The 20,359-nt window shown below is 38.9% G+C and overlaps 1 protein-coding gene across 1 annotated transcript in view; it reads left to right on the forward strand.

Moving 5' to 3' along the window:
• DNAH11 (dynein, axonemal, heavy chain 11) overlaps positions 1-20,359 on the forward strand; it is a 481,900-nt gene that overhangs the window by 183,091 nt on the left and 278,450 nt on the right. Inside the window, exons 37-42 of the mRNA XM_006880385.1 lie at positions 614-706; positions 3,296-3,490; positions 4,701-4,778; positions 7,278-7,410; positions 13,024-13,151; positions 17,184-17,332. Coding sequence (XP_006880447.1) covers positions 614-706; positions 3,296-3,490; positions 4,701-4,778; positions 7,278-7,410; positions 13,024-13,151; positions 17,184-17,332 — 776 coding nt within the window. The remainder of the gene's footprint in view (positions 1-613; positions 707-3,295; positions 3,491-4,700; positions 4,779-7,277; positions 7,411-13,023; positions 13,152-17,183; positions 17,333-20,359) is intronic.

Genomic DNA, 20,359 nt, shown 5'->3' on the forward strand with positions numbered 1-20,359 from the left:
GGATTGATTCGGTGACTGTGGTAATCGGGATGGGTGTGTCAGAGGCAGTGCAGTTGGTGCAGGATAGAGCAGGGTTTAGGGCTGTTGTGCATAGGGTCGCTATGAGTCGGAAACGACTCGACGGTACATAACAACAACAATCGGTTTATAGCTAAATGTGAATATAGTTTTCACTATGTAAAATATTAAAAATAGATTAAGGATGTTAGAGACAGAAGTTTAGAAAATGATGAGATCTCAAGATGGTCAGGGGGCAACTCTAGAGATGTGCTTGTGGTTAGAGGAGAACGTGTATGGAAGTAGTTTGGCCCTTGAGTTTGCAGATTTATGGTTAAGGGAAGAGAATGGAGAGGTGGTTGGGACATAGGTTAAATGCTGCAGTTCAGTGTTTATAGATGGATTTGCCGACGAGAAGTCAGGCGGAAGAAGCAGGAGAACACGTGGTTTCCAGAATCCCAACTAAGTGGTGAAGATACTGTTTTTCAATCTTTAAAATGTATTTGTCTGTTGTTTTCTTTTCTTATTTTCTTCATTTTTGGCTTTTACTTATGGAATAAGAATCATATTTCTTTATAAAATTTTTTGAGAGTGTCTACCTGTGTTTTGATTTCAGGATCATTATGACTGGGGACTTCGTGCTATTAAATCTGTCTTGGTGGTAGCTGGCTCCCTTAAACGAGGAGATAAAAATAGACCTGAAGATCAGGTACTGATGTGCTAATGTGATGTTTTCAAATGAGGAATTTTAGTTCCGAGTAAATGGAAGTGTATACCTGGATGGTGCATCATGCATAACATAACTTTTACAAAATAAGACATGAGATTTTTTTCTTGTCAAGAATCATAGTAGCTGATTTTCTTAATTAATATTAAGACATAATTTTTTAAGAGTTAGCATAAATAAATAGTAGTTATTCTTACTAAATTCTGCCTTATTTTTTTAGAAGCAGTAATATTTTTGTTGTATGCAATCATTCATATACATGGTATTTTATATAATTAATTCCTATTGGTCTATGCCTATTATCATTACATCTCTTCAAGTCCCCATTGAATCTTTCCTATTCCTTCACCCTCCTCTGCTCTCTAATCTCTGCTAGCCTAGTAATTTGTTCCCTTCATTTTTATTCACCTTTTCTTCTTGCCTCTCCCCTTTCGGATATTTATACATATTTTGCTCAAGGTATCCTCCTATTTTGGCAGTAGTGGTCTTATGTAGTATTTGTCCTTATGTGACTGAGTTATTTCACTCAGCATAATGCTCTCTAGACCATCCCATGTCACATAGTATTTTACAAAGTCATAGTTCCTTATTGTATTGTATTGTATTGTATTGTATTGTATTCAGTTTTATGTAAGTACTTCAATTTCTCAATCCACTCATTTGTTGATGGGCATTTGGGCTGTTTCCAGTCTCTTGCTATTGTGAATAACACAACTATGAACAGAGGTGTACATATCTCCAGTCACGTCTCAGTTCTGATTTCCTTGGAGTATATTCCTACCAGTGAGATATTATTCTGAGGAAATGCCAATCATAGCATGTTTTTAATGCAGAATATCCCACAGACTGATACTTCCTGTGTTATGAAAAGTCACTATGTTCTTAAGCATAAGAATATAAACATACAGAAATTGTGATTTTATGAGTCTTCGGAAAAAATCAGCTCCAAAAGTATTTTGAAAGTTACAGTGAAGTACTGTGTTTTATATTTAATATCCTCACACATAGAGGACATAGAATGCATAGAAAAGTAATGAGTGCATATAAAAGTAATGAGTGAGAAGTTGGAACAGTTTGCTACCACTGTGTAACTAGCATATTATTTACACACATACACATATGCACACACAGTGCTTTATTAATCACTATTTGATTTCCTGTGAAGAGCATTTAGGAAAAATATTTTAGTTTCATATTAATAATTAAATATTCAGCCAGTACATAATTGCATGAAAAGTATGTACGTTTCACGGGCTGTAGGATGTGCATAAAGAATAGAACAGTAAAGAAGATTGCCAGCAGATCAATGAAATGACTTGTTGGTTGCTTAGAACTTCTAGGGAGATGTTCTACTATGCTTCCTAGAAGAAAAAAAAATAACAGCTGCCTTATGCATTTTTCCGTATTAAATGATGAAAGGAATACATAGAGATCATTATAGACATGCAATAGAATTGAGAAATAGGTGGGAAAGGGATCTATTCCTATGAAATGTTTTTTTTTTTTTAAAAAACTCTTCTTCATAGTGATATTTTCTTATCCAGTATAGTTCTCCTTTCCCACAGTCAATATGTATGATTAACTCAAGATTTTCTCTCATTTGTTTGCCTATTCTATTGTATCTATTGTTGAGCTCTTCTTGTGAAAGCCATCTTGATTTTTTTTTTATTACTATTGTGTGGTGTCGATCAGAACTAACACATAACAGACCCTCCAAAAGGTTTTCAGAGGTAGTAAGTTACATTGAAAGACATGTACCTTTGGGTTGGTCGTGCAATTCCTTACCACTAAGCGTAGGAACCATCTCTGATTTTCAGCCAATATAGTATAAAAAAGGAAAAACAGATATTTAGCTTTATTATTCTAAAGTTCTCAGAGTATTTTGGAGGCATTACTCTAATGAGACCAGTTAATTTACACCCAGACTTTGTATATTAAGGAAAGAGGATATCCTTTCTCGAGATCAAAAGTGGATCACTGCTGTGGCTTTGTTGTGTCTCATGATGCATTAACTTGTGAGGAGAAATTTACTTTCGTAGAGATGGAATGGAGTCCCAGGATACTGCAAACAGTTAGCTTGCTTAACTGTTAACTGAAAGGTTGGAGTTTGGAGTCTATGCAGAGATTCCTTTGAAGGAAAATTTGGTGATCTGCTTCTGAAAAATAATTGTTATATTGTTGTTAGGTGCCATCAAGTTGACAACAGCTCATGGTGACCCTGCAAACAGCAGGTCTGAACTTGGCCCTGTCCAACACCATTCTCACAATCCCTGCCATGCTCAAGCCCCTGTGCTAGTTTCTGCGCCTGAAAATTAGTCACTGCACATTGTATGGAACACATTTCTTGTCTGTACACATGGAGTCACCAGGAGTCAGTATAGACTTGGTGGCAATTAGATTGTATTTTACTTGTTTGTTTTTTAACAGGTAAGATGCATCTTAATAGAGAACAATACAAATATCTCATGCTTTGGAGAAGAAGATTAAACATAATGTCTTTCACTATTTACTTGTTAGTTAGACCGTGTATTGACATTTTAGTAAAAAATGTTTTCTGTTCTCTTTTGCTAGGTCCTTATGAGAGCATTGAGGGACTTCAATATGCCTAAAATAGTGACTGACGACATTCCTGTGTTCCTGGGCCTGGTGGGTGACCTGTTTCCTGCCCTGGACGTGCCCAGGAGGAGGACGCCACACTTTGAACAGATGGTCAGGCAGTCCACCCTGGAGCTTCGCCTACAGCCCGAGGAGAGCTTCATCCTCAAAGTAAACGGACCGTTGACTTTTCTTTGTGGTGTTTGGATTTTCTGTGAAAATCATTGTAGCTGAGAATTATTAAACCAAATAGTAACATGCATTACAGTGACCTTAATTTGATATTAGCAAATGCTTATAATAATGTGACAGCCTTTACTAAAGTAAATATTTTGTCTATCTCATTCTGTGAGAAGGTGAAAAACATAGGTATGATTAAGTCATAGCTTTAAATGACAAGCAAGCCGTTAATTAGGGAACTCTGGTGGCTGAGTGGCAAGAAGCTGCACTGCAATCCCAAAGGCATGCAGTTCGAGGGCACCAGCTGTTGCATTGGAGAAGGATAGGCAGTCTCCTCCCACACGATTAAGTGCCTCTGAAAACCCCCTGGGCAGTCAGCTATGGGGCAGTTCTGACTTTATGGTGTGCCACTACAATAACCATTAATTAGTTCAGTATACATACAATTCTTGGTCACATGCATAAAAAATGTATTTTGTCCTCTCTTCCCTTCATTTTAGAAAGAGATGAGAAAAGCATCATTGTTATTGTCATATTCCGTTGATATAATTAGTACATGAGTTTAATAGGAAAGAAAAGTCAGTGCATATGAAAATAAGTGAAGAGGCTACCATCTGACAAAGTCTTATAGTCATATATATATATACTTGTCTGAATTTGTTGTTGTCTTCAAGTTGAGCATGACTCATAGCGACCTTATGAACAAAAGGCCTAAAGCCTTTCTATAACTATCAACATTTATCCAAGTTCATAGAGTTTCCAGAGACTTGTTGTTTAGGAAGTAGATGCCACTCTTGCAACATAGTAGCTTCCATTTTCAATTTTTAGAGACTGTGACATTACTCACTTATGGACAGTGATGTTTCATTTGCCCTTGAGATAATTTGGCTGAAGCCTTCATAAAGAGCACTTTAATTTTGTGCCAGGTAACCCTTTCAATGAGCAGGACCCCTCTGTCTACTTCATTGGCTCTGTGGGTAATGATGTAGTGTGATTTTCCCTGCCCATGTCCTCTGTGAAAATCCAGGAGAAAGTATTCTTTCTGTTGCACTTGCAGTTGATGAAAGCTTACCTCAAACATAACTTTAGTGAGGTTACCTTGGCTTGTAATGAAAGGAGAATCGGACAGCTGTGAGTAGATTGTCTTTTTTTTGTTATCAACTTTTTAAAGGCAACCAGTGACTGACTGTTTGACCTACAGGTGGTGCAGCTTGAGGAACTGTTGGCCATGCGACACTCTGTCTTTGTTGTTGGCAATGCAGGCACAGGAAAAAGCAAGGTAGGGTTCTCAATTATTTGCCTTCAGTCATGAAAGGACATTTCCCCATATCTTCAATGGTATTTAAAAGAATTCCCCACAGGGAAAGCTGCCATGATTTGAGATTGTAGTTCGAGACTCTAATGTTGCTCTTTGATTGTTTGACACTATTGGCATGGAGTTGGTAGTAAGACTTCAGAGTGTCTCTTTCACACAGGACAAGGGGGCAGAAGTGAAGGTTGTGCTCTCCACATGAAATATCCTTTCAGATTCACTCCATCAGACCTTCTCCATCCTTCAATAATATCATTATATCGAAACTCTTTCATTCAGGAATGACATCTTGAGAGACAGTGGGGTATAATATCTGGCTTGCAAAATTTGATTATTTGACCCACATTTACCAAAAACTACTTTTATATCTTTCCCAAGCCATCCTTATTTTTCTGCCCTGCATCACTAAGGAAAACAACTGCAAATATTTTCCTTCAATCCTGTCTCAGAAATACAGCCAGCACAAAACATGCAAAGAAAGGGAGGTAATATTAAAAAAAATTAAAAAAATCAAACAACAACAAAAAAAACCCACCACATTTTAAAAGTACCTCTTAACCCTAAAGTACCACCCTGTACTGGTGGTACAGTGACATAGCATGCTACACACCAAAGGTCAGTAGTTCCAAAGCACCGGCCACTCTGAGGAAGAAAAAAGTGTAGTCTCCGGTTAAGAGTTGCAGCCTCAGTGGGTGTCAGCTTGATGGCAGTGTGCTTGGTTTGGGATTTGGAATTGATGTAGGGATGGATTTTGTTTTTAGTGATAGATGCACTATGTAGGATTTACACAAGCCGCAGTGATGCCCTGAGGCCATTATTAACCCCATTTTTAGTTCACTGCTTGATTTAATTTGGTTGAACTGACAGTCCTGGCAATATACTTCTTTTTTTGTTCGGGAGATAGAATATGCAGAACTGTCTTTTAGTTCATGGTGCTGAGATATAGAGTAGCCAGTGACTAAAAATAATCAAGTGAGGCATTAGAACATAGGTCTGAAGAGAACTTGGCAGTATTTCAATCAGAAATCATAGTGGACTAGTTCTAAAAGAAAGCTCACTATTGGTCTTTTCCTAGTGGGGGGAAAACATAATAATTGAAATATTAAAGTAGATGATTGAAAGACCTATAATTATTTTGTTAGAGTAAGTTTCAGATGTGGGCTAGGGTTCAAGGAAGGATAAAATGAAATAAATTCTGTAATTTCTAGTAGATTAGTGGTTTCTAAATATATGTACCATCCCTAAGGCATTCAGTTTCTTTCATCTAGCTTCTCCAGTTCTGTTCCGTTCAACACTTAATTTGAGTTGATATAATGAAAGCTCAGAAGCTCAGGGCCATGCTTGTTAATAACTTATTCTTCCACAGTCTTTAGCAATGGTTTACCTAATTGCTAACTGATTGATAAATGCTCTTCAGAAACCCCTGCGGATAGGCAAAGATCACGAATATAGAAAACAAAAGAAGTGACTTTTCCTGGGAAAACAATGTAGAGTTGGGGTAGATATTTGTGTTAAGACATCAATTAAATGGACATGCACTGGGTCCTTAACCTCAAGGTTTCTTTTCTTCACTTATTTAGATCGGAGTGTCTCAGCCACAACTGAGACCAGATAACTCTTGGTTGTGGTGACTGTCCAGTACATGTAGGTTGGATAGCAGTGGCCTGGGCTCTAATGACTCGAGGTCTGTAGCATACCTCCCTCCCTTCAGTGGTGACTGTCTCGGAATTAGAACCCCAGCTCTAGATCTAGTAGCGTGAACATGTCTGAACCTGCATGGATGGCATCACCAGGGAGATTGTTGCAAATGCAAATGATAAACCCCACCCTGTTGTTGCCATGGGTTAGTGCCGTCAGGTTGGGTCTGACGCATAAGACCCGTGCGTGCCTGCTCCTGCATCATCCTTGCCATCTCTGATGCTGTGCTTGAGCCCATGTTATGCCCGCTGTTGCAATCCATCTTGTAGTGAGTCTTCCCATTTCTCACTGGCCATCCACTTTACCAGGCATGATGTCATTCTCTAGACCAGCCCCACACAGCGCCTACCAAATTCGTAACCCCGAGGTTGGGCCCAGCAGTATCCTCTGTGGGTGATTCTCTTAGACACCACCTTTTGAGAACTGGTCTTCGTAATTTAGGCAAGGGCGCATTTTATATGCATAGGCATAGTTTAGATATAATCTTCCATTTTGTGCACAAGACTAAAAGTCTTAAGTGATGAAATGACTTAATTGGCTGAAGTCATTCAAGAATCAGGTGAACAGATTCTGTCTCCTTAAGGGATTGTGGGATTAAATATTCCAAATGGTAATAAAAATTTGCATATGTATGTTTCCACTTTCATTCTTAGTGTGCATAGGTATATAGGAATATATAATGAGGAGAATCCTACAGAAGCCTTTTTTTCTCTCCATTTGGCTTAAATTAGTTTTCATTTTCTCAGCTCTTTTCCTTCTTTCTCTCAGATTCTAAGAACGCTGCACCGAACATATGTTAACATGAAACAGAAACCTGTTTGGAATGACTTAAACCCTAAAGCTGTGACAACAGATGAACTCTTTGGTTTCATACATCATGCTACCCGTGAATGGAAAGATGGCAAGTTGTGTTTCCCCTTTTGAAGTGCTAAAAATTTCCTTTTTTTTCTTTTCCTAGCTAGAATGCCATTTTCAGTTGAAGCGAATTTTAGGCATACTCACACATTTACTATTTATGCATTGACATTTATTGGAAACACAGCCGATCACAACAACAAGCATAACCTATAAATTAAAAGTAGGTTTAAGCAAACAATTTGCATTCAATATATTCGTATTCAGAAGTGTGCATTTGTTTAAGATCAATTATGCCTGAGATCCTGGTAAACCACAAGAATTCACTATATTGATTTGATTTTGACTCCTGGTGATCTTCCTTTGGGTTTCAAAGGCTGTAAATCTTTATGGAAGGAGACCATTCATCTTCCTCTGACTGAGCACTCGGTGAATTCAGACTTCCAACTGTACAGTTACACACTACCCCATCAAGGTGATGGGATAAAGATGTCAACATGAGTGCCTTAGACACACCTTTATAAGTAGAGAGTTACACTGCCTTCCCAAAGTTGGCACCTGTATGGCAGTTCACATTCACCAGGAAAAAGAGGAGAAACCTCCTTCTGTGCAACTTTTACCCTCAGAAACCCATGGGAGTATGAGTCAGAATCAACTTGATGGCAATGTTTTATTTTGGTTTTCTTTCTTTTTTTTTTTTTTTTGCCATCCAAGGGGATTCCAACTCTTGATGACCTTTCATTGGACTTCCAAGTCTGTAACTCTTAATAGGAGGAGAAAAGCCATCTTTGTCTGTCAGAAAGCTTAGTGGGCTCAAATTGCCAACCTTTTGGTCAGCAGCCAAATGGTTAACTGACTTTGCCTCTATCCCACCCCACACCACCCCCGCCCCAGGGCACCAGAAGGTACCTAATGTTATTAGACACTGTAGAATTGACTGTGATTCTTAGTGACTCAGAAGCACAAATTGGAACCTTGCCCTATCCAACCTTCCAACATGCTCTAACCCTTGGTACAGTCACTGCGTCAGTCCATCTTGTTGAGGGTCTCCCTCTCTTTCCGTGGTTCTCAACCTTTCCCAGGGGCTCTGGTGGTGTAATCCATAGGGAGTTGCATTGCTAACCCAAAGGCAACACTTCCCTTGGAGTCCAGATCCACCCACTCAACTCCGTGGGAGAAGGAGGGGCAGTATCTTCTGGGGTGAGTTACAGCCTCTGAAAACCCTCTAGAGGGTCGGCTATGAGATGGTAGTGAGTGGGTGACTGAACAGTACAAAGATCCCGGGGTCATATTTCCCATCCTATAAGAAGTTGCAAATAAAACCAAATCTTCATTAAAGCCTGTTACTGCTCACCATTTCAGATTATGAAATAGTCCCCTCACTGTTTTCCTTGTAGGCCGTTGACCATGCAGGGCTTGCTTCAAAATACTGTTTCTCCACTTTGAATATCTATTTAATTCCTATGATCCTTCGAATCCTACCATTATGCACAGCCCATACAACTTTATGTGATTAAGACACACACCCCCATCCCTGATTTCATTTCTTGAATTCTACCTTCCACTTGAAGAATCTGGATACCATAAATGTTTGTTCTCTGAACTGTTAACCAAAAGGTTGGAGGTTCAAGCCCAACCAGAAGTGTATCAGAGGAATGACCTGGCAATCTACAAAAAAATGTCAGCCTTTGAAAATCCTATTTAGCACAACTCTACCCTGTTATGCATGGAATTGTCATGAGTGAGAATGCTATTCAGTGGGACTGAATGATGACTCAGCCTTTTACTTACTACATATAATCAATTCACACTGGCCCCTTGTTCCATGAACTTGTTAGCATCTTCCCTGCATGTACAGCTGCACTTTTTCTATCCATCTGCAAAGCTGTTCCTCTGCTTATCTGCACAGCTGAAGTATCTGCTCAAATGTAAAGGAGTGCTGGTGGTTTGGTGGGTAAGTGTTGAACTGCAAACCAAAAGGTCAGTGGTTCGAACCCACTAGCTACTCAGTGGAAGAAAAATGAACCTGTCAGCTCCCGTAAAGCTTTATAGCCACAGAAAACCTATGGAAGAGTTCTGCTTTTTTCTATAAATTGGAATTGACTAAAACCCAGTGAGTGTAGTTTAGGTCAAAGGAAAACACTTCCCTGATGACCCTGTCTAAAGTAGTTATTCTCGATTCTTTATTTTTTTAACATCCTTTTCTTTCTTATACAGATTCAGTAATATTTCCAAGCAAACTAAAACAAAACAAAGAAAAAAGGCCAAACAAACCAAAAAACCACACACAAAAACCTCAACAAAACAGATCATTTGTTAATTCCAACACATTAAGAAATAAGGCTTCTTTTCATATATTGACAAAACAACCAAAATATATAAAATCACCTGTCCCTACTTTTCTACAGATTTATAGGTTCAACTTCCTTTATCCCAACACCAGTATTTGTACTTTTTTAAGTAACAAGTCTGTGCTGTCAATAATGTTGCTTCTAAATCTGTGCTCTTAGCTTATAGACACTAATACCTTTATTTATGAGCAACCAGAATTTACTCTCTTATCCTGTTGGACTCTGGCAGGGAGGGAGTGCTGTTTTAGTATAAATAGTATGTGTTTATAATGAAAATCAGAAAGCAGTTTAAATCAGTGGTCACTTGCAAGATTGGTGGCTTCTTCATGAATTACAATAATAGTTTCTACTAGATATTGCCACTTATTTTTACCCAAAATACTTCACAGAAAGCTTCCTACATACATACATACATACATACATACATACATACACACACATGCCAGTTTTTCTCACTATAGTATTAATGTTATTGTTGTATACCGTAGAGTAGGAACCCTATCCCAGAGCTGACCCTCTGACAGGTTTTCAGAAGCAGTTATCATGAGAGGAGATTGCCCATCCTTCTGCCACATGATTTCTGGATGGCAGCAAGAACTAGTTTAAAAAATGAGCAGACTGAGAAAAACTGGATAAATTATGTTTACTGCATTGAAGCAGATGAGGGAGAGAATAGTTTAAAAGGAATATATTTTAGGGCATTATGATTATCATGAATCCTGAATGAGGGTTGCAGAGTGGAGTATACTCGGGGTGGGGGTGGGAGTGGCAGTGCAGGGGGATTGTGTACCAACGAAGGAGTTTTTCTTTTACTTTTCAAGGAGAGGAGCAAACTGGGGGTGGGGATGGGGGTGGGGTGAGCGGGGAGAAAAGTGCAACAATGAATGAATGGAAATCCAAAATCTCTGTAGATGTTCATTGAAATAAAAAAAAAATTGAAATAAAGAAGAAAAAAGAGCAACTAAAAAATACAGCACTTACATGAAATGTTTAGATAAAGAGTAACAGCTGAAAGGATCATGAATTTTAAAGTGTTTTTTAGATTTTTTTTTGTGATATTTTAATGAAAATTTATAGAGAACTTGGATTTATATTCATTCATTGTTGCACATTCTTCTCCCTGTCCCCCCTGACCTCCAGTTTGCTTTTTTCTTTGGAAAAAATTCTTTCATTGTTACAGTCCACTTTACTATGCACCTCTTATCTGGATTCTTCTCATGCCAATAATACCTAATCATATATTCCTTTTATACAATTCTCTCCCTTGTCTGTTTCAATGCCATGTACATTATTTATCCCCTCTTTTCTTAGTTTCCCCCAATCCCCATGTCAGTCCTGGCATTATGCAGTACTTGTCTTTTTTGTGACCGAGATATTTCATTAAGCATAATGTCCTCCGTGGTCACCCATTTTGTATAATATTTCATGAGTTCCTTGTTTTTCAGTGCTGCATAATATTCCATTGTGTGAATATACCAGAGCTTCTCTATCCATTCGTTTGTTGAAGGGCACTTGGGTTGTTTCCAACTCTTGCTTATTGTGAACAAAGCCACAGTAAACATGGGTGTGCATATATCTGCTTGGGTCGTGGCTATGGTTTCTTTAGGGTATATTCCCAGTGGTGGAATTGCTGGGTCAAATAGTATTTCTATTTGCAACTTTTTGAGAAACTGCCATACTGCCTTCCATAGTGGTTGCACCATTTTACACTCTCACTAATAGTAAATAAGTGTTCCACTTTCTCCGCAACATTGCCAGCATTTGTTGTTTGCTGCTCTCTTAACTTTTTCTGTTCTGACTGGGGTGAGATGATATATCATAGTTGTTTTCATTTGCATCTCTCTTAGAGCTAGGGATTTTGAACATTTCTTCTTTATGTGTTTGTTTGCCATCTGAATGTCTTCTTTGGTGAAGTGTTTTTCATATCCTGTGCCCATTTTTCAATTAGGTTGTTTACCTTTATCTTATTGTGGCACTCAAGTATTCTATAAGTCCCTTAGCCGACATGTCATTACCAAATATTTTTTCCAGTCTGTGGCTTCCCTTTTTACCCCATTGGAGAAGTATTCAGAAGTGCATAGTGATTTGATTCTTAGAAGGTCCCATTCATCTATTTTATCCTCTCCTGGTTGTAGGTTTTTCAAGATGCTTGGAGGATTGTTCATGTTGTGGATTAGGACTTCTAGGGTTCTTCCAAACTTTTCTTTAATTAAGTTTATAGTCCTTGGTTTTAGGTCTAGTTCCTTGATCCACTTTGAGTTGGGTTTTGTGTATAATATGAGGTGCGGGTCTTCTTTGAGTTTTCTACAGGTGGTTTTCCAATTTTGCCAGCACCATTTGTTATATAGGCTGTCAATCTATACATTTGGAGCTTTGGTGGCCTAGTGCTAAGAAGCTGTGCTGCAATCCCGAAGTCACATGATTCAAATCCATCAGCTGCCCCATGAGAGAAAGATAGGCAATCTCCTCCTATGTGATTAACTGCCTCTGGACACCAGCTAGAGGGTCCATTATAGGTTGGTTCTGACTCAATGGTACATAACAGCATCAACGATGACAATATACATAGTGTTATGTAACAGCACCCTCCCCCTTAAGTTAATATAATGCCATATAAATATGGTGATTGGCATTATATTAGCATAATATAGATTCATTATTAATATAGACCATTTAATAAAGAACAGATATTAATTATGCTAATACATCATATTTCTCAAAGGGATTTGTAATATTTGTGAATACTTCAGGTCTTGAGTTGTACTCCTGGGTTATTATATAAAAAGAAAAGAAATAAACTTATATGTAGTCTAAAATCAGTACTGAATATATGTGCATAAGAATGAATAATTTGTCCATCTGAGATAAGTTATCAGTTTTATATACCTTACTTCCTGTAAACCTCCACTACATTTACTCAGAAGCTATTTTTCCAGTTAGCCCTGGGAAGCTTTGTCTTCAAAGTTAGGGAACCTTCCCATGGAAAGGTGAATTGCACAGTAATAGATTGAGGGGTGGAGTCCAGGTGTGGATGGGAAGATTTCTAGCTTGCTTACCTGAGAGGCATCAAAATGACTTTTAAAAAATTAATGAGAGTAGAATAAGAAAAAAATAATTTTAGAAATGGATAACATTCAACTTCATTATATATCATAAGGATTAGGAAGAAGGATGTCCTGCCCAAATGATTTCTAAAAATCAGCTAGTGAAAATCCCCCGAGTCACAAGAGTGTGTGCAGTTGTGTATGAGGTCGCCCTGAGTTAGGTACCATGCCTGAGAGCATCTAACAACAATTCCTCATTTATAGGTCTCTTCTCATTCATTTTGAGAGAACAAGCAAATCTGATGCATGAGGGACCAAAATGGATAGTCCTGGATGGAGATATTGATCCCATGTGGATTGAATCACTAAACACAGTTATGGATGATAACAAGGTAAAAGGCATTGCAGTGCTAAATCTCAAGTAGTATTCAGTGTTAGCAGTTCTGTTCTCATGGCGTGAATGCTCATTTTCAGTCATTAACCTAGCGTTCTTAAGTGACACATTTCTGATTAGTTCTCTTCATTTCCTTGTTAAAGAATTTAAAGCAAAATAGTCTTCATGTTAGTATAACTTTAACCATCTTTAATGAGAGATACATATCTAAGAATTTCATTTTGATCATACAGAGCTTACCTTTTGAAGAGCTAAGCTTAAATTACTACATCTTATATTTTATTAAGTTTGAACTACTTGAACAGTAAGAGTGGGTCGTGTCATGTTTAAATTGGAGGGATTTAGCGAATCAGATTAATTTGTTCCTATAAGCACAGATTCAATAGGAATATTTTCCCTCTAATGTTTTGCTATAATTAAGTATTGCCAGCAACAAAAAGGAAGATGAAAGTGATGATAAAAGTCTATAAGGTACCACTTAAGCTAAGCTAGACCTGTTGTTAGGGTCAAGAGAGAAATGAGTAATCACCATTATGACAGAATAGAATTTGTAACCACTTTCACAATGATTAGTACTCTCTGAACTAAGACATTGTTCATCATAAAATATCTCAGATCTTTATACTTGGATGACTTTCTGTATAATACATGATAATTGAAGTCTTTAAAATTCTAAGGATAGTTTATTTTTGTAAATGGTATTTAATGGTTTAACACTTGGCCTGTTTTTTTGTCTAATATTTTAGTTGCCATACTTATTTAAAGGTTGACATTAATAAATCTGTTTTGGTAAGTTTTCCCCTCAAGGTCAGTCAGTTCTTCTGAGGAAGAACTTAAATTTTTATTCACACTGAGTTCATAACCTTTGACTGCTCCTTTGGGAGAAAGTGCTTGTTTTTGTGACATCTATGACTCTGATTGCCGTTTGGGTCAGGAGTTGCACTGCTAATCCAAAGGAGTTCAAATCCAACAGCTGGTCTGTGGGAGACAGATGAGCAAACCCCTCCCATTGGGGAAAACCTGTGGGAGGATCAATTATGAGTAGTTTCCAATTAGACAGACTAGAACAACAACAACAACAATACTGGAGTATTAACCAAATAATGCTGTTTGAAACCACCCAGGGGCACCACAAAAAGGCCTTGCTAAAGGTAAAAACAGAGCAGCAAGCAACAAGTGCTGGCGAGGTTGTGGAGGAACTGGAACCCTTATTCACTGTTGGTGGGAGTGTAAAATGGTGAAACCACTGTGGAAGGAGGTATGGCACTTTCTCAAAAAGTTGCAAATAGAGATACCATTTGACCCAGCAATTCCACTACTGGGAATATATCCCAAAGAGACCATAACTGACATCCAAGCAGATATATGCACACCTATGTTTATCGCAGCTTTGTTCACAATAGCAAGGAAAGGCACTTAGGAAACAACCTAAGTGCCCATCAACAAATGAATGGATAGAGAAGCTGTGGTATATTCACACAATGGAATACTACGCTGCATTGAAAAACAAAGAACTCAAGCAATATTATTCAAAATGGGTGACCAACAAGGACATTATGCTGAATGAAATATCTCAGTCTCAAAAGGACAAACACTGCCTAGTGCCACTGCTGTAGAATGGAACTGACATCAGGGTTAGGGTAAGAATGAGAAAAACTGTATGAATTATGCATGTTGCATTGAAACTGATGAGGGAGAGAACAGTTTAAAAGCAATATATTTTAGGGCATTATGATTATCATAATATGATTATACAACGGCTTTTGACTGTGTGGATCACAACAAGCTATGGCTGACTCTGAGAAGAATGGGAATCCCAGAACATTTGATCGTGCTAATGCGAAACCTATACTTGGACCAAGAGGCAGTTGTCAGAACAGAGCAGGGAGACACTGGATGGTTCAAAATCAAGAAAGGGGTCCGTCAGGGGTGTATTTTGTCTTCATACCTTTTCAATCTGTATGCAGAACAGATCATCCTAGACTCTGGGCTGTATGAAGAGGAATGTGGCATCAGGATTGGTGGAAGAATCGTCAACAACCTGCGTTATGCAGATGACACAACCCTGCTCGCTGAAACTGAGGAGGACCTGAAGCGCTTGCTGCAGAAGGTCAAGGACTGCAGCCTTCAATATGGATTGAAGCTCAACATCAAGAAAACAAAGATTCTCACCACTGGGCCAATTGGCAGCATCAGTATGGAAGGTGGAGAAATTGAGATAGTTAACAGTTTTAGTTTGCTTGGTTCCACAGTCAACACTCTTGGTAACAGCAGCCAGGAAATCAGGAGATGAATTGCACTGGGAAAGTCAGCTGTGAGGTACCTCTCAAGAGTACTGAAGTGCAATGACATCAGACTAGAGAATAAGGTGCTCCTGATCCAGGCTATAGTCTTTGCAATTACGTGCTATGCATTGGACAGTTGGATAGTGAATAGGGATGATAGAAAGAGAATTGATGACTTTGAGTTGTGGTGCTGGAGAAGAGTGTTGAGTATACCGTGGACTGCTAGGAGAACAAACAGGTTTGTCCGGGAGCGGGTGAAGCCAGAATGTTCCCTGGAGTCAAGGATTCTGATGCTTCGTCTGACATACTTTGGGCATGTTGCAAGGAGGGACTGGTCCTTGGAGAGGGACATCATGTTTGGGAGAGTGGAGGGATGGTGCAGGAGAAGAAGACCCTCGGTGAGATGGATCAATTCTGTGAGTGGAGTGGTGGGTATGAATGTGTTTGAAACAGCGAGGTTGGCACAGGATAAAACGGCATTTAGGGCTCTTGTACATAGGGTTGCTATGAGTCGCAAATGACTCGATGGCACATAACAACAACAACAACAACAATGATTATCATAAGAGTCTGGAATGAAGGTTGCAGAGTGGAGTAAACTTGGGATGGGAATGGGGGGGTGCCGGGGGATTATATACCAATGAAGGAATTTTACTTTTCAAAGAGAAGAGCTAACTGGGGGTGGAGGTGGGGTGGGCAGGGAGAAAAGTGCAACAATGAATGAATGGAAATCCAAAATCTCTGTACATGTTCATTGAAATTAATTAAACAAAACAACCAACAAAACACAACAACAACAACAACAAAAACCAAAAGCCTGAATAGCTACTGCCCTCAGATCTGTTCCAACTCCTGGTGACCTCCTGTTTGAGTTTCTGAGGCTGTAAATCCTTACAGGAAGAGACTAACTCATCTTTAATTCTCAAAGAAGCTTGTGGATTTGAACCACACAGTTCTACTGGGGAAAATATGAGCCATCATGAGTCAGAATCAACTTAATCAACTTAATCAACTTAATGACTTGGAGTCCTTGGGTGGTACAAATGGCCAAACCCTCAACTATTATATTTTTATGGAAATAATGTCAGAGGCCCTGGTGGGCTAAGCAGTGGGATATTAACTGAAAGGTGAACAGTTTGATCCCATCAGCTACTTAATGGGGGGAAATGTAGCTGTCTGTTTCTCTGAAGATTTATAGTCTAGGAAGTCCTGGAGGGCAGTTCTGCTCTGTCCTACAACATCTTTGTGAGTTGGGATAGACTTGAGGCCTCTGGGTTTGGCTTTCTACATTTGTCTGCCAACTACCTATGGAAGTTACGTATTATTTGCATAAAAATATAGGGAGCTCTGGTGGCCCACTAGTAAGAAGCTACACTGAAATCCCAAAGGCAGGCAGTTCAAATCCATCATTTGCTCTGTAGGAAAAGGATAGACAGTCTCCTCCCATGTGTTTTACAGCCTCTAAACACCCACTACAAGGTCAGATATGAGTCAGTTCCAAAACTAAGGCACAAAACAACAGCTAAGGAAAAGGATAGTGGTTCAATCCACTAACTTCGATCAAAAGGCTTCCCAGAAGACAGGGCTGGTCATCTGCTTATGGGAAATTGCAACCTACAATACCCTGTAGAGCAGTTCTCTGCACACATGGGGTCACCATGAAAAAGAAGAACATAGTTCTTGGCAGCGTGCACTTGCTCACTGTTGAAGCCTGTCTGTGCTTCCTGCCTCACTGCCCCATGCAGGTGCTAACCCTGGCCAGCAATGAACGTGTGGCCCTGACACCCTCAATGAGGCTTCTGTTTGAAATTCATCACCTAAGGACAGCAACCCCGGCTACTGTTTCCAGGGCTGGCATTCTATATGTGAACCCACAAGATTTGGGCTGGAACCCGTGAGTATTTAACCAACTAAAAATCATTGAAATGGCAAATTTTTAATACATGTATTATACCACAAGGAAATGTAATTATTTTAATTGATCAATTTTAAAAGGTGAAAATTTATGATTCATTTTAGATGACATTTATAATTAAATGACATTAGACTCATTAAGAATAATGTAAAAGTAAGTAGTGCCTACAGGTTGTGTGTTGAAACTAATGCAGTGGGCCCATGGAGATGGACCTGGGGTCCGCTAATGTGAAGATTCCTGAGCCTAGACGACTCTGTGGGACAGTTCTACTCTACAGCACATGGGACTGCTCTGAGGAGATGCATGGTTTGACCATAGTTCTGGTGGGATAGTGTGTAGGGATTTACAGTGCTAACCTAAAGATGGTGTGGTGTATCTCTGGCTGTTCAGATCTACCCCATTTCATTCAAATAAAATCCCATTCCATGGAAGAAAGATGGATATTCTTCTCCAGTGTGATTTGTAGCCTTGGAAAACTCACTGGAGGATCAGCGATATGTTCCTTCTGACTCCAATGGTAATGAATTTGAGTTGAGATTAACAACATAACTTCATTGTTTTCCTTGCACACTCTTGTTATGTTCACACACCTTACACCTGTTAAAAATTTAGTACTTGCTAATCATTATATAAATAATAAGCGATAGTTGAATTACACATTTTTAAAGAATTTTCATTATAGGATCAGAGTTGAAAGTAGTGATACCAAAGATTGGCAAGGATTGGTGTATGTTTGCTGTGTATGATCTCAATGACGACCAAACTTTTTTTAAAAAAAAATAATAATAGTTCATTTGGAACATTTAGTTACAAATATATCATTCAGTGACCATATGCATGTTGAGAGAGATAGATATAGATACAGAGACAGAGACAGAGAAAGCGAGACAGAGAGACAGACAGAGACACATGGAGAGGGCGAGAGAGACAGGGAGGAAGGAAGAGAGAGAGCATGCACGTAAGGGTTCTGGTGGCCTAGTGGCAACAAGCTCTGCTGAAATCCCAAAGGCATGTGGTTCGAGGTTACCAAGTGCCCCACAGGAGAAGGTTAGGCAGTCTCCTCCCATGTGATCAACTGCCTATGAAAACCTGCTGAAGGGTCAGCTATGGGTCTGTTCCAACTCTATGGTGCTCAACAACAACTATATTATTAGTTCTGTGATTCAAAGCTACTTCATTTCCTCCACTTGCCTATTCTTCCCACATTTTTCACGAGTTAACTTAGATGGTCACTGATCTCCACTTGCAGGTAGAGTCTGCATGGGAGCACCTGCTTTAGCCAGGCTGACTTCTTGTGTCTGAGAACTTCTCTTTGGCCCTCTGCTTGCCATCCTGTGCATGCTGCTGTGCTCTGCAGGACACTGTCCTCTGAGGGCCACATCAGTGGGCCCCTTGCCTTCTGGCTATAGTTTGGTTTGGCCCATGGGGAGGCCTGGCAGGACTCACAGGGAAGGCGAGTGAGGTCAGTCTATTTATTTCCCTGGCTCCCTCTCTACAGGGTCAAGTCAGGATAACTGTATTCTTAACTTCAGGTCACAGCTCCTCTTATGGTCTTTCAGAAGAGTCTTTTCTTCATTCTCTTGTCCCTATAACATAAGTGGAGTCCTTTTCCTCTGTTGTCACCCGAAGGCCAGTCACTGTTCCTTGCAGATCTCATGTTTTCTACATAACACTTTTGTACGCAGCCCTTTTGTTGATCCTTCCCTATCATCCTCATATCAGTGTAACTGTTTTCCACTGAACTCCTGGCAGTTGCTGCTGTATCTCTTTGTTGTAATACACTCACTGAAAACTTCATCCCCTAACTTCACAGTGAAGACAGCTATGCCCAGACTTTTTTTCCTCCCCTGTGGCTAGTAGAAACAGTAATTTTTTTTAAAAGTCTAATATGAAGAGTACTTTAAAAAAAATTATTGGCTTTTCACACTTTTTTCATATTGGGTTTTATACAATCATTCTCATGCATTGTTGTCATGTGCCATCAAGTTGCTTGCAACTCATGGTGACCCTATGTACAGCATCCCTATACCCTGCTCTATCCTGTTCCAATCTCATGTATTACGTTTTATAAAATTAATCACCATTGGATGACAATAGTGGCTCCTATCTGCAGTGTGGATTTCTGACTACCTCCTAGAAATGAACTGTCTGTTAGCATCTTTTTTTTTTCAATTTTGTATTGGTTTGCTTACAAAGTCCATATACATTTTATTTCACATTGCTCTTCATTTATAGTGTCTCATACATAATCATTTCAAGTTATTATATTTTATAAAATCAATCACCATTGGATCTTGCCCATCATTAGTGAAGGAAAACCTCCAGGGCTCTTTGCATTTGTTTTTTTTAGCCTGGGATTTTGGGTGGTCTCCTCTCATCCTTGCTGGCAGCAGCTTCCATGGACCTCTCACACATAACCCCGTATAGGGGATAGTCCGATTTTAGTAATCAGTGACAGAGTTCTTAAAAGCTTGTCTATTGCAATCTCAGTCATAATATGTGGGGAGAGACAAAAGTAGAGTCCAAATCCCTATTTAAAGAAAGACGTTATCCAGTAAATCAGAGATCACAGGTTGGCTAAAGAAACATCCAAACTACACTTAGCTCAGTTAACTCCATCTTCATCATTAGATTTTTCTTCTTATGGTGACTTTAACATTTCCCCCAAACAGTGAATAAATTTATAATTTACATGTGTATGAGTAAAGTTTTCTCCCAAGTTATTTTCTAAAATAGTAGAGAGACTGTAAAAGATATGTCTGTACTTTTACCTCCCACTATCAAAAATTTTGGACATGCCACAAATAACCATCTCACTTTAGAAAAGATTCTTTTATCTCCAATTCATATTTGTTGGATTGTTGACACCTTATTTATAGTGTCATACTGTATTCATGTATGATAGCTTTACATCTATTGACTTACTTAAACCTTAGTTGCCTTCTAAGATTGATATGTTTATTAAGTCCATTTTCTTTTTTTCTTTTTTTTTACAATAAGGGACAA

This window comes from Elephantulus edwardii, unplaced genomic scaffold (genome assembly GCF_000299155.1).
Source record: "Elephantulus edwardii isolate Elephantulus edwardi_28Jun2011 unplaced genomic scaffold, EleEdw1.0 scaffold00007, whole genome shotgun sequence".
NCBI lineage: Eukaryota > Metazoa > Chordata > Mammalia > Macroscelidea > Macroscelididae > Elephantulus > Elephantulus edwardii.